The sequence below is a fragment of the Gopherus flavomarginatus genome, chromosome 4 (genome assembly GCF_025201925.1).
Source record: "Gopherus flavomarginatus isolate rGopFla2 chromosome 4, rGopFla2.mat.asm, whole genome shotgun sequence".
NCBI classification, from domain to species: domain Eukaryota; kingdom Metazoa; phylum Chordata; order Testudines; family Testudinidae; genus Gopherus; species Gopherus flavomarginatus.
The window spans coordinates 157,368,352-157,383,489 of NC_066620.1; the positions used below are offsets into that span (position 1 = coordinate 157,368,352).

The 15,138-nt window shown below is 39.5% G+C and overlaps 1 protein-coding gene across 2 annotated transcripts in view; it reads right to left on the reverse strand.

Annotated features, from left to right (window-relative positions):
* Nucleotides 1-15,138, reverse strand: part of MYO6 (myosin VI) — a 169,933-nt gene that overhangs the window by 47,060 nt on the left and 107,735 nt on the right. Inside the window, exons 16-21 of one of the 2 annotated variants that reach the window (XM_050950113.1) lie at nucleotides 13,869-13,996; nucleotides 12,156-12,251; nucleotides 11,055-11,228; nucleotides 10,328-10,479; nucleotides 7,595-7,633; nucleotides 2,579-2,636 (exon numbers count right to left, since the gene is read on the reverse strand). In XM_050950113.1, the coding sequence (XP_050806070.1) occupies nucleotides 7,624-7,633; nucleotides 10,328-10,479; nucleotides 11,055-11,228; nucleotides 12,156-12,251; nucleotides 13,869-13,996 (560 nt within the window). In that variant the 3' untranslated portion in view covers nucleotides 2,579-2,636; nucleotides 7,595-7,623. Of the gene's footprint in view, nucleotides 1-2,542; nucleotides 2,637-7,594; nucleotides 7,634-10,327; nucleotides 10,480-11,054; nucleotides 11,229-12,155; nucleotides 12,252-13,868; nucleotides 13,997-15,138 lie in introns of those variants that run through there. The other variant, XM_050950114.1, reaches the window with a different exon arrangement.

A 15,138-nucleotide genomic window follows, 5' to 3' on the forward strand; every position in this document is an offset into this window, starting at 1 on the left:
GGAAACAAACACCTGCACAGAAAAGTGTATAAAGGACTTATGAAGAATGATTCAAACTTAACATTATTGACTTATTTATATCGTACCACCATGATTTTCTGGGAGTAAGTTCATTCTTGTAACCCAGTAAACCATTCATATCAAGCATAATAGTGCAAGAACAAGGATGAATAAATCTGTAAACAAGAACATAAAATTTGAAAGGACCTTGTATTTCCAGATTCGTAGCCATGCAACATCATTCCAAAAAACTGGATTCTGCATTTGAGTTATGGGGCAGGATTCAGGTGGGCCTACTTTCGATGGATCAGCCAGGATGCACTGCAGAGGTCTCAGCTGAACTGATAAGCTACATGGCTGAAGTCACTGAAACTGATGGTACAGGTGATTTTGGAGTCCATTCAGATGGCAATTCTTCTGCTCATAGATGACAACCATGGGGTGCCCAAGAGATTTCTGACATAACTCACAGTGTGGGACATATTCAAGATCTGAAATCTGGGTTGAGACTGGATCTCCAGGAGGTAGAGGTTATTCTGATGTTACAGACGAACCATTTACTTTCTTCTGTTTGAGGGCAGAGTGGCACCTTACCTATTTTGATGGTGCACCCTCAGATGGTAATGGAACCAGAGAGCTTGCAGGGAGAATACTATTTAGCCAACAGAAAATTCAGTTGATAATTGAATGGAACTTCAAATGAACTTCAGCACTTGTCCATAGATACCGTGGCCCCTAAACAAGTTGCTCTGCAACTTCACTATCACAGGTCCCTCTTGTTTACAGATTATCTGCAATAGCTGAAGTGATATGAAAGACTGTTAAAGTGCAAATGGCAGAAATCTCGTGTCAAATCACATCTTTTGCAGTCTGATGGCTTTTCGAAGACACGCTTTAGTCAAACAGAAATTATTGGGGTCTATTCTGCAGTAGCTGGGTGAAATTTAAGGCCTTCTGATATTCAAAATGTCAGACTAGGTTATCTGATAGTCCCATCTGGACTTAAACTTTATGAAACTATGACACAAGTGCACAATGGAACAGTCTTGTTAGATCTTTCTCTGCTTCTGGATGTTCAGATATCAACTGTCAGCAAAAGTGCTTTTTTCCACATATATGTTTAGCAAGAAAAGCACACCTTTCCCTTCAGATGCATATCATTCCATAGATGCCAATCATACATTTGACACTTCAAGTTTAAAGCACTACAATGAGTACGAAATGGGGGATACATCTACCAATCAATCAGAAAACTGAAGATGGTGCAGAATGCAGCTGCTTGCTTATTAAGGAGCATTTCATGATAAGAACATATAACATAACGCGGTTGTGGGGAACCAAAAATCTCTACCGCGTTATAAGTGAAACGCCATTATATCAGGGTAGCAGTGGCAGGGCTGCAGCGATGATTTAGGGATCCCCAAGCCCTTTAAATCACCAGCAGAGCCCCGCTGCCGCAGCCCCAGGGTAGCAGCAGCGGGGCTCTGGCCGTGATTTAAAGAGCTCCAGGCTCTAGCCGCTGCAGGGAGTCTGGGCCCTTTAAATCGCCGGCCGAGCCCCACTGCCACAGCCCCGGGAAGCAGTGGCAGGACTCCAGAGGGATTTAAAGGGCCCAGGCTCCCCGCAACAGACGGAGCCCTGGACCCTTTAAAGCACTGCTGGAGCCCCGGCGTAGCAGCGGCAGGGCTCCAGCACTGATTTAAAGGGCCCTGGGTTCCCTGCAGCAGCCAGAGCCCTGGATCCTTTAAAGCACCGCCGGAGCCCCGCTGCTACCACGCTATACTGGTACACGTAAACCCAGTTATATCAGGTCGCCTTATAGTGGGGTAGAGGTGTACCATGATCTATACTGGCTGTCTGTCTGTTTTCAGGCAGAGAACAGAGTGTTGGTACTAACATATGAATCCTTCAGCAGTTTAGGACCTGGCTTTCTGAAGTACTGCCTCTTGTTCTATGCAACACTCCTGAAGTTCAGCAGATGTGCTCAAATTGGAACACCGTCAATTTAAACATGAAAAGAGTGCTGATCAGGTGTTTCTTGTAAAGAGTCTTCAACTCTGAAACTCATACCCCCGCTCAGTCCGTCTTTTGGGACACACTACAAAGTTCATCTTTATTTTCAGGTGTTTGGGGAGGAAGAGGGTAGAGGATTAAAGAGTGATCAGATGTGGGGGTTGCTAGACTTATTCTTATCTGAGCAAGCATTACATGAGCAATCTTTTAATATACATTGTGAATCTGAATTTGTATTGTATATTTTAATGTTGTTGAGTGCATAGTGCCTGCTAGCTTTTTAATTAACACTGAAAAAGTCTAATTAAAAATAATTTAATTTAATTAAAATAATTATCTGATTACTGAGAATCAAAATTAACACTCAGATACAAATCATTTAATTGTATCTAGAGACCATTAAATTAAGAACAGAAATATTTGTCCAATCAAGGAAACATTGTTTCAATGACAGACATTTCAACTTTGTGTGAAACTGTAAAGCACTATAAATAAATAACACCAGAAATCAGTAAGAAGCATACATTACCTGAACACTGAAGCTGAGAGAGAATCTGTCCCCCTTCGAAATGGTGACTCGTCATCTTTAAATTAGGTTTGATGCAGCGAATAAAGCTTGACCCCTATTGTCAGGACAGCAAGTTAGCAGAATCTATATAAATTTAAACCTTCTGAAATAAGTGATCATTTAAGAATTACAGAACAAAGGAATAGTAATAGATTCCTAGAAAGGGAAACTGACTTTTTATGCTTTTCAGTCTTTTCATATCCATTTTGCACTCAACAAACTGATCTCAAAGTTCAAGCTGTCAATGAGAACTTCACCTTCTTTTCATTCAACCATTTTTTCTTACCACCAATAACTGAATCCAATTATTACTGCATCAGTCTAGTTGTACTTTATCTCCACTACTGCAATCCTCTTCCTTGAAAAAGATAAGCAACTAATACTGTCTCTTTACATCTTTCTCCCCATTCTTTTCATCCCTCAAAATCGTTCCTTCTCTAACCACTCATCCCTTGCTCACCAGCCCAAACATATCAGTGTTTTCCCCAACATTTAAAAAAAAATCCCATTCATGTTATGTGTTAGAATAAAACGGAGACTGATATGACCTGCGACTATCCTCTCTGTGATCACTTTGACTGTACCTTGCATCTCTCTCCCTCTCCTCTTGGGACCAAATCTCAAGTCTAGCCAAGCTGTAAAATTGTGCTCAGCACAGGTCCTGGGGGACAGGGGAGGAAAGGAAAGGGTTGGGCAAAGGCAGCTGTATGTCACCTTTATGCCCCCAATCCTGGTAACATTAAGACCACTGGAATGAAGTAGCACCCTGGCCATGCCTCCTTTCCCTGGACAAGCCCTTGAATACTCCAATGGCTGAAAGAGGGCTGACGAATACTTAGCTACATTGGTTCTAAGATTTCCCTAGGAAAGAGGAATTTTCATCTGGTCATTCAGGCCAGCTTTAAGTCTGGGGCAGGGCAAAACACTTGATGACAGGGGATCCAGCTCTTTGGGGCACGGACTGTCTTTTGTTATGTCTGAGAAGCGCTAAGCATTTTTTGGATGCTACCTTAATATAAACAAGAAGAATTTTAGTATTCCTATCAAAGTCCCTCAAGACATTTGCTAAAATAATACTGAAAATAGGGAGAGGTCCCGCACCATTCTGAAACTTAAAAAGCAGAGATGATATAAATAGACTAAAATTTAATGGTTCTCTATGATGTAACTTTTTTTTAAAGAAATTAGATCAAAGCATAAAGTTTAGCGATTACTATCCTACTTAAATAAGCAGGATAATTTACTACATCTAAATTTTTTTTAAAGAAGTTGCATTGGCTAAAATAATGTTTTTCCACCTCTATTTATAGAGTTGTTGATTCCCCAAAGCTCAAACATAACTCAGTTTGATTACTTCCTCTGACCACATCATTAGAGAAATTGTAAATATATAACTTCACAAGTATGGTAACTCTGACTCACTGAAAAGTGAGGTAACACACCACTAACTTTGCAATCTATTTCCTGAGCTAAACTCTCTCTCCGTACTAATGGGTAATCTTCCAGCAAGTAAAGCAGAATTTGTTATCCAGATTAAAAATGTGTGAAATATAGGGTTGGATTCCCCTCGTTATGTATAGAAACCTTAATTCCTATGCCCTAAGAACTGAAGAAAGACACGAAGAATGAAAAAGGAAGAGAGAAATTTAAAAAAACTCACAGGATAAGACAAACATAGGAGAGAGATTTAAGTATGGAACAGGAAACTGCTAGTTCATATTTATCACAGAACATGGGGATACAGTCAGCTGCAATATACTCTCATGAAGTGAGCTGTTTAATGACAAGGAGGTGATTGTTCTGATAGAGAATACTCCTCGACCTACAAAAATACTAGGAAGATGTATCCTGCACAGAGGAGGTTTCTAAGAAATAGAGTACACAATAATGGAGAGCTTGCAAGAGTAGACTGTTTGCTTCTCTAAAAAAAGAACAGGAATACTTGTGGCACCTTAGAGACTAACAAATATATTCCTGTTCTTCTTGCGGATACAGACTAACACGACTGCTACTCTAAAACCTGTTTGCTTCTCTGTAAATCCATATCAAAGACAGAAAAGGTATAGTGGCTTTTTAGCCAAATTCTTCAAAGATGACTGTCTGAACTAGATACTGAGGGATCAAGCAATGAGTTGTGGAGCCAACGCAATCAGGAAGTTAAAAATCAGACCAATGGCTGTGCAACTCCAGAGGCCTTGAGGAAGTAGCAAAGGGCTGTGCAAGATGGTTAGTTATGTTTGTCTTTCACTAATGAACTAAAGCTCTTTAAAAATTGATTAATTTGGCTCAAGAGCTTCTTCAAAGATTTTTAATGCAGCAAACCTTTTTAACACTGAAGCATATTAGCCATTTGGTAGTTTCAATCAGCATCTCTTACTGAAACGCATGCCTACTATTCTCTGAGGGTCTGCATAAAAATAAATTAAAACAGAATTTACAATAAATGTGAAATATGCTCATCTAAATCCTGGACCTGAAATGTAAAGTAGTAAAGCAAACTTGTCCATCTACCAGCAGTGCTGATTGGCTATGGAGGGAGGGTTACAGCTAGGGGTGTAGGTGAGAGAAGCAGAAACAAATCAGAGTAGAAGATTAGAGGGAAAGTGAATATGAACTAATTTTAATATTGGGAGTATGGATGGAGGTGGTGGTATGAGATTTTTTTCCTGCTACCAATTCAACTACATGACTGTATTAGATCAGGGGTAGGCAACCTCCCATGGCACACGTGCCGTCTTCAATGACACTCACACTGCTGGGTCCTGGCCACTGGTCCAAGGGGCTCTGCATTTTAATTTAATTTTAAATGAAGCATCTTAAACATTTTAAAAACCTTATTTACTTTACATACAACAATAGTTTAGTTATATATTATAGACTTATAGAAAGAGACCTTCTAAAAATGTTAAAATGTATTACTGGCACGCGAAACCTTAAATTAGAGTAAGTAAATGAAGACTCGGCACAGCACTTCAGAAAAGTTGCCAACCCCTGTCTTAGATTAAATTGCCAAAAAATAGATTAGAAAATCTAGGGATGACATTTTATAACTCCCTTCTCACACTTGAAAATGTGAATGTGTGTGTGAGAAAAAGGGATGGAAAAATAAAGTGCCACTCTGCAACAAATAAATAATAAAATGATCAGAGTTAAGAGTTTTCCTAGAACTTGTTCAAAACCCTGGCTGTTCATGAGTTAACTGCAGATATAGAGTGAATCAAAATCTGGTCACAAAAATAAATCAGATACAGGACGGCAGATTACCCATGAGCGAGAAGCAAGTAAACTAGAGGAAAGGGAAATGATCAGGAAAGGAATTGGAGACTTGATAAAACTAAGGGCTTGTCTACATCAGAAAGTTGCAGCGCTGGTGAGGGAGTTACAGCGCTGCAACTTAGGAGGTGTACACATCTGCAGGGCACCACCAGCGCTGCAACTCCCTGTTTGCAGCGCTGGCCGTACTCCCGTTTTGTCTCGGGTGTAGAGGATCCAGCGCTGGTGATCCAGCGCTGGTAATCAAGTATAGTCACTTACCAGCGCTTTTCTTGACCTCCGTGGAATAAGCAGGTATCCCAGCATACCTGAGGAAGCCTCTGGTAATCAAGCTGGTCTCCTTCCCCGGCTTGCTCTCGCGTTCCCCGAACCCCGAGCAAGCAGGTCTCCTTCCCTGAGGTTTGCTGGGTGGTTCCGGGAACGCGAGAGCAAACCGGGGAAGGAGACCAGCTTCGCCGCGGTTTGCTCTCGCGTTCCGCGAACCACCCTGCAAACCGCAGGGAAGGAGACCTGCTTGCTCGGGGGTTCAGCGAACGCGAGAGCAAACCGGGGAAGGAGACCAGCTTCGCCGCGGTTTGCTCTCGCGTTCCGCGAACCCCCCTGCAAACCGCAGGGAAGGAGACCTGCTTGTTCGGGGAACGCGAGAGCAAACCGCGGCGAAGCTGGTCTCCTTCCCCGGTTTGCTCTCGCGTTCCCCGAACCCCCGAGCAAGCAGGTCTCCTTCCCTGCGGTTTGCAGGGTGGTTCGGGGAACGCGAGAGCAAACCGCGGCGAAGCTGGTCTCCTTCCCCGGTTTGCTCTCGCGTTCCCCGAACCCCCGTGCAAGCAGGTCTCCTTCCCCGGTTTGCTCTCGCGTTCGCCGAACCCCGAGCAAGCAGGTCTCCTTCCCTGCGGTTTGCAGGGGGGTTCGCGGAACGCGAGAGCAAACCGCGGCGAAGCTGGTCTCCTTCCCCGGTTTGCTCTCGCCTTCCCCAAAACCCCTTGAAGCCGCCCAACAGCGCTGCAGTGTGGCCACATCTAACACCACTTGCAGCGCTGGTTGCTGTAAGTGTGGCCACTCTGCAGCGCTGGCCCTATACAGCTGTACTAATACAGCTGTAACAACCAGCGCTGCAAAATTTTAGATGTAGACATGGCCTAAGTAATATTAATGCACTTTATCTGAACTGGCAGAATTTCCATGCTACAATACAAAGCAACTTTCCTTTCAGTAACTTTAATATTTAGTCTATTAATTTAATAATATTCAGCACCCATAGACTCAGACTTTAGGGTCAGAAGGGACCAACATGATCATCTAGTCTAACCTCCTGCACAAAGCAGACTACAGAACCCTACCCATCCACTTCTATAACAAACCCCTAACCTATGTCCGAGTTATTGAAGTCTTCAAATTGTGGTTTGAAGACCTCAAGCTGCAGAGAATCCACCAGCAAGTGACCCATGCCTCACGCTGCAGAGGAAGGCGAAAAACCTCCAGGGCTTCTGCCAATCTGCCCCAGAGGAAAATTCCTTCCCGACCCCAAATATGGCGATCAGCTAAACCCCGAGCATGTGGGCAAGACTCACCAGCCAGCACTCATGTAACAATACACTTCAAAAATGAAATCCAGTTGCAAAACAGGATAATTTTAATTGACTATTTATTATTATAAACCATTAAATTTAAGCCAAAACTCTTGGTTAACGTGAGAGAAGCAATAAAGGGAAATACAGAATTTGCATCTATATTTATACTTACAGTACTGCGAAGCTTTTCAAGGAGCAAATTTAATTGAGTCTAAAAAAATATGAAACAATTCAATACTTCATATTAGAGAACCATAAAGTGTCTGTCTTACTATGATCATTATAAATTAGGCACACAGTAGAGTGACCACACTATTGCATGCATGAGTTTTTCTTAGCGATGTGTGTGAATAGTAGCTCATTCAGATCTGATAAACCACACATGAACAAATCTTAGAAACATCATGCAAGAGTACCTGAGTGACACCAAGGAAACTGCTTATGTTGAATACTCTTGTGTTGAATGGCATAATAATAGCATGCGTGTATTTCTTTATTGTTTGAAAATTAGCTATTAGATATTCAAAGTACTTACACTAGTAGGAAAGTAATTAAGGAGAATGTTGAATACATAGTAGAGTTAATGAGGAAAGTGATCTGCGAAAAGCTACAGACAGTAAGGAATAATGTGTATCAGTATGTCAAACATTACATGGATAAGGGCATCCTCAACATAGTTTGCACATCAAAATATTTAATACCGCCTTTTTTTTTTTTTTTAATTCTCTTTACAAGAGATGCTGTGCTTACTTTTGACTCAAGGCTACCTAAGATTCTGATTTAAATATTAATGTGTCATATATTTGGCCAGCTAAAATCCTCAAAATTACTTTACACTGAACTGTTCTTTGAATATGACAATCAGCAGATAAGTCTTCATTTTATTTGGGGGAGAGAGGGAATCCTATATTTATCCTAGATGGAATTTAAACACTGAGAATTTAATTAACACCCTGATGCTGAAACTGACTGTGTGCAGCAAACGATGAGAGCCTTAGGCCATGGCTACACTGGTGCTTTACAGCGCTGCAACTTTTGTGCTCAGGGGTGTGAAACAAACACCCCCCTGAGTGCTGCAAGATACAGCGCTGTAAAGCCTCAGTGTAAACAGTGCCGCAGCGCTGGCTACACCCGTAGAGGATGTGGAGTACGTGCAGCGCTGGGAGAGCTCTCTCCCAGTGCTGGCGCTGCGACCACACTTGCACTTCAAAGCGCTGCCACGGCAGCGCTTTGAAGTTTCAAGTGTAGCCATAGCCTTAGGCCTCAACTACAACTACAGACATCTGAGTAGTGCATTACCACTTCTAGGTATTAGAGTTTGGTTAGGACTTACATATGCGGGGAACCAGCTCAAGAGACATGGTTAAATTTCTGACACAGTAGCCTGACCTTTCACAGGCTAATGTAATGCTTGACTTACTGCTGCTTACAATACTGATTGCCGAATGTGACATTACACAAAATTCTGATACCAAGTGGTCAAGCACAGTTCTGCCATTACTACTGTACTGTGTACCATAAAACAGAGGATTGTTTTCAGGATTCTTATTTTAGACTAGCTGGTCTATTATTCTCAGGGCACCTAGTGGGCAGGCAAATACATTGTTGCTACTCCAGCTAAAGCTACCAGTGTCTCTCCTGCAGAGAAAGAAGGGGCCTATTCGTTATTCCTGCAGACGAAGTTGGTGAATTCTAGCACATACAGTTGGGATGAGTAAAGGAGTGTCATGACAGGCTGGGCAGGCCTGGCCTAGCTAACTCGCTACTCAGATTTCACTGATGTTACATACTTTCTTTATCTAATTTTAACAAATTATTTATGTTTACTACATTTATTAAGGAATGTATTTTATATAAGCATTGTTTTTGAGGAAGTCATTTAAATGTGAGTATCAATATGCAGTTTTATAACAAACAACAACTGCTTTATGCAAAAGTATATATGCTCATGATTCCGTAACAAGGAATGATCCTGTGTGACCCATGAACAAATTCTGTAAATGAGTTCATCTTCTCTCAAGTTGCTCAGATGAATCAGGCACACTTTCAAAACTGGTGCTGTTATTGGAAACACTGGTTAAATCCTAAATGCTGAGCACCTGCATCTTGCATTGATTTCAGTGGAAACTGCAGAATCTCAGGATTTAAGAATTTTATCCATTGTTATCAATAGTAGCATCAATTGCTCACAAAGTATCGGTTCCTCTCCAGATTAACTTGCCCATTCACTCAATCAATCTGTCTGAATTAGTTATTGGATATTGGGGCAGAAAGGTGGGGCAAGTGAGACAGAGATAGGAAGTCATTTGAAGCGCAGGAACAATTCCTTTACTAACCATCAAATAATCTTATTTTGATATTGATAGGAGTGTCAATATTGTCTGTATTCAGCAGCTCTCCAGTATTGATTTTAAAATTTACTTTACTCTAAGTTATAGATGCTTATATTTTATATAGTCTATTTCCCTCCTGAGCATTACAAGATTATCTTTTTCTAAAATGTAGTCACTTTGTCTTTTACAAGGATTTCTCTCTCTCTCTCGAACATTATCTAGGTAACTGTTACAAGTAGAGAAATTCAAGATTGATTTATTCACATTTCCCAACATAACAAGTGAAGAATTTCCAGTTTTAAACCACAGAGAAAATAAAGCCTACGATGGTAGCGATACATTCCTGAGTGCTATCTGAAGTGAAACTGAAATTTCCAACGTGCTAAGTGTTCATTAAGGGTATGTGTTATGTCTGGGAAATTAACACTAATGAATTACTGTAAGTAGAACGTATACACTCGAAATGCCACAGAGGTACAAAACATTATGAACACTGATGTATTGAAAAGAAGAACTCATGCTGAAATTGCAGCAGCTATAAAATAATGAGTCCATTAAGGTAATACATTTACCTGCAGCCCCTGGCTGTGCCTGCTTTTCCTCTCTCAACTTCCCTATAGTTCTCTCTAGCCATCCTGAGCTGAAATAATCCAGCTAAAAATAAAACTGCTGAATGAGGAAAGGAAGTAGAAAACATGTGGAGAAGACAAGGCTTGAAGGTCAGCTTTACAGCAAGTGGAAGAAAGGAAAAAATTAGGAGAAGCATCAGATACTATGGTCAGATAGTGAAAAAGGACGTACTCAGCACACTGAAAATATTTGCCGCTATTGCTGTCTTACACCATATTAAATGAGGAAAACCAGTTTTAAGGTTAGCTTTTAAATTTTGAGGTGGCAATTTACTGACAAACAGTTACCTCTACACCTTCAAAGAGAATGGAAGAACACTTTTTGTCAAATTTAGAACTATAGGTTCCAGATTTAGAACAAAGAACTTGGAACCTGTGCTTCAAAAGCTTTATTTGGATTTGGGGACAAGAAGAGTTGTAAGATGCAGCATTTTAAAAATAAAAGCAAGGATTACTTTCAAACAATCTTCATGGTTTGCACAGCAAGGGCCATCATTTAACTTGAATATGTGGTTTTATTACATTTTATTTGAAGAACAGATGTTTAAGAGGATATTTTTCATGAAACTCAAATCATCATCTGATTCTCCCATACTTAAAGCTCCATTCATTTCAAGCAATTTAAAAGCAACATACTAAAGGAAAGAACTCATTTTTAATATTCCAATACCTTGAATTTGTTTCCCACACTGATGAAGCTAAGCTTTCCAGCTTTTTGTTTGGGATCCTTGTTGTTATTAGTGGTAGATTCAAATAGTTCCCGGACAAACTTATCCTTGGATTCACATATAAGAGATTCAAGGGACATGTGCAAAGCATCATTGTTTTTCTCCACAAACTGGGTCTGAAAAGAAAACAAACCAGTAAAGAGTTGCATATAAACTTCACAGTACTAATAGCTTTACTTAGTCCTACATAAAGACATACTTCGGTCAAAATATTCCAACAAAAATACCTAATGCTAAAATACCAGGAATTTGAGGGGGGAAATATATTGAGAAAAATATTTAACATGTAATTGTAGAATATTTATTGTCTATGTCTGACACTAACAACAATAAAAGGAGAAAAGGTGGTCTTATGTTTAAAGCACAGAACTGGAAGTCATGAGATGTGATTTGAAATCCTGGCTAAGCCTAGTCCATACTGAAGTCAGTGCTAGTTCTGTCATTGACTACAATAGCATCAGAATTTTACCCCTAGCTTCTATTTTCAGCTCTCGTTACCTCACCCCTCAGCTGTGTTGTGAAGCTTGATATATTAATGCTTGTGATGTACTTTGAGATCCTTAAAAGGTGCTGTAGAAATGCAGAATTATTATTCAGACCTTAACTAGTACATATTAGGGTTGGCAAATGAAGTGAGAAATAATTGAGATGTTTTAGTCGCTAACTTGAAGGTGCATTTAAAAGATCAGTCTTACCAACTAAATTAACTAAAACCAAAGATTGAGAAATTTGCACCCAGTGTTATGGTATTGGAAACAAGGAGAATATTGCTAACGGTACAACAAGCTATTATATTTATACTTCTATTGATTAAATAATGGTTAGATGTACTTGGTTAATCATCATAAAGAAGAATTTGAAGTGGCCATGTCTGGGGGAGGAGGGGAGGAAGGACATTTAAAGTTAAACCTGAAGAATTTTTAACTTGTCTGATTATGCCAAGCAGTCTCAATTTCCTAGCTGTTGTAAGACAACACTAATAACAAAGGAGAACAGGGCAGTAGAAATTAAATAATTAACATAAGTTTGTTAAATAAAGTTACCGTCTCATAGCACACTGCTCCAGCAAAATGTCGGATAATAAAGCCCTCATCATCCCTGATATTTCTGTGAACAGCCAATTTAGACTTCCTGGGAATCTGCAATAAAAACCCAAGTTACACAGAAAAATCATTAAGGACAAAATTCAAAAAGTAAATTTTAAAATAATATTTTTCTGCCTTTCCCACAGGTTAAGATTAAAGCCGTGAGAAACTCCACTATTTCAGTTCACTAGGATTCAAACTTTCTCTTCATCTTGAGCTTTTTCAGGTTTGAATGAGCCTGCAACTCACAGTAAAATGCCACTGCAACTGCCAAGATTATTAATTTTGATCAACACAACTGCTTCCTAGTCCAACATTAATTCCCACAGGTGGCACAGAATGTTTGGTTGGTGCACAGTATTGTCATGATAATAGGGGATAGAGGCTCAAATGTATCTTTTGGGTGAAATTATTTACAAGTAAGACAGTGATATTGAAATTTGCCTTGGTGAGTTGTCCAAGCATGGGGTGTCATGGGATGGAAGCTACAACACCTGCAAATTAGCTGTGTAGACTTCTGAATTAAGAGCTGAATAGCTGGGTCTTTCACCTTGTATCCAACTGTCAGAGCCAGAACTAGGAACCAAAAGCTGCAAGTAATAGCTGACTACTAAAACCTAAAGAGTCTGACAAGAATTTCTCAGAGCACAGGAATCCAGTTAAAGAAATAAGTATTAATTTAGAGGAAAACATACTTTTGTTAAATTTGCCTGTATTTAGTTATTATGGAAGTGGCATTTCTTGTGATTTTGTATTTTAAAATATGCCTGTAAATACATAGTCTGGGATTGTGTTAGTCTTCTAACAGTATGCAGAACAAAAACAAAAAACCACTTCCCGGGTGGTTCTACTGTTTCATCTTTAAAGTACTAACTGGGAAACAGAAAATTGAACTAAACAGATATTTGCCAAAACTTAAAGCTAAAAATCTTGGAGGAATTTGGAGAGATTAGGGGGAAAAGGGGTATCTGAGGTATCAATTCTGCCTTTATAAAAGCATCTAAACGAAAATCCTTTATTTTATTTTCATAGCTAGACCTTATTAGACATGCATGGGACACTGTGATATCCACTAAAAATTAAAATTATGCACAAGCTTTATAGAAGTTAAACCTTTAGTGAACTTTTCAATAAAACCTAAACTGAGTTTACAGTTTGTAAAAATGTCTGAATGTCATATGATTGGCATTGCATAAAGAAACGTTTTCACAGAATTAGTTAAGACACCAGTCCCACTTTGTTTTTAAAAAAGGGAGAGATGAATACCTAACACTTTCTAAAATGAAAAGTTTTTCTACTTTTCAGTAAATCATTCTATAAAGCCTGAACACTGGTTTCAATGCTTTCCCCACAGGTTTTAAAAATATCTTACAAAATAAACAACAACAGGCAGAGGGAACTTTGCACTGTAATGATCTTGCCTTGGGCTATCGTTCTGGCCAAGAAAGCTCCATGGGTCCACTGAGAGAGAGACTACGGCTGCCTACTGTTGCCATCCCTTCAGATGATTTTCTGAATGGGAGTGCAACATGCTGCCACCAGACTGCATGAACATCACTGGAGGATTGCACTTGTTTTTTTATTCACAGTGATTTCTAACTTATGTCATATTAGCATCCACTCTGGGAACTTATTTTTATAAAATAATGAAGAGGTCTTAAGTAAACCTACAGATAGTCTGAAATGCTCCTTGTGTTTTTCATGCACCTCAGAAGTAAAATGCTGGTCACTAGGTTGCGGAAGACGATTTTCTTCATCCAAAATATCCAGCACACCTACTAATTTTGCTTCAATCAGATCTATTTGTAAAACAGAAATCAATACGTTTGTGAAAGTGCTATATAGAATTACAGATCAGAATAAGAATGTTACATCGAAAATATTAGCAACATGGTACTGTATAATTATTACAACCATCTTAGTTTAGGGTTAAGGAGAAATTTAATCACTACAAACAAGTTTGGCATATATAGCTATTGATTTAAGCGGCATTCTGTTGTGTGCTGTCAAGTTCCAGCTATGGAACTGTGATATGACGAAAGAGTGGAAATACACTCTGATTTTAAAAGTCTCTCGTACAGGTTTCTCGCTGTGCTGAATCAACAGTATGAGGACGGATCACAAATCCATGATAGCAACAACAAGAGGGGAAGGACTTCAGCATACTCACAGCAGCATTGGGCATGATTGCTTTTTAAAACCATGGTGCTTTGACTGTTTATATAAACGCTCAGACTTAATACATGTGGATTCTGTTTTCTGAAGATAATAGTAATAAATGTACCCATGCTCTTAGGTTAATGCTAAATGACTAAGAAATCTAGGACCAGATGCTCAAAGGGCATTTGTTTTAAGTGCTTAAGTTCCACTTTTAAGCACCACTGAAATCCACAAAACTCCTCTTGGCTGATCCCTAGCCCTGTAGGCACCAAAATTCACTCAGCGCCTAATTTTTTTATGTATTAAAAGTATTGAAGTACTTAAGTTCCTACTCTGTGCATAGACCCAGTGTCTCTCGAGTTATCTGGATGCCCCTCATATGCTTAAGCCCCCCTCGCCACACACACACCACCATTATCCTTAAACTAGGTGGAGACAGGTGTTCCCCAGTCTATCTTGCCTGCAGAGCTTGATCCAGCAAGTGTGCTATGAGCACGCCTACTAGATTTGGACCCATTCAAAATCTGACTAGAGGAAAATATTTAAAATTTTAAAATAAATAAGCAACCCGCTAATAAACAAATATAAATATAATGTAAATACTATATTTACCAATAATCACATTTACTATTTGCCACAACCAAAACAGTCTCAGCTTTGCCCAGTTGAGGAAGAAACTATGTAAAACTCGCAAAGCTGTAAAAGCTATTTCAAATTTTAAAAAAGGCCAGATGTGGAAAAAAAAGATTATTAAAACCATCCAAAAATGGCAAATTAAAAA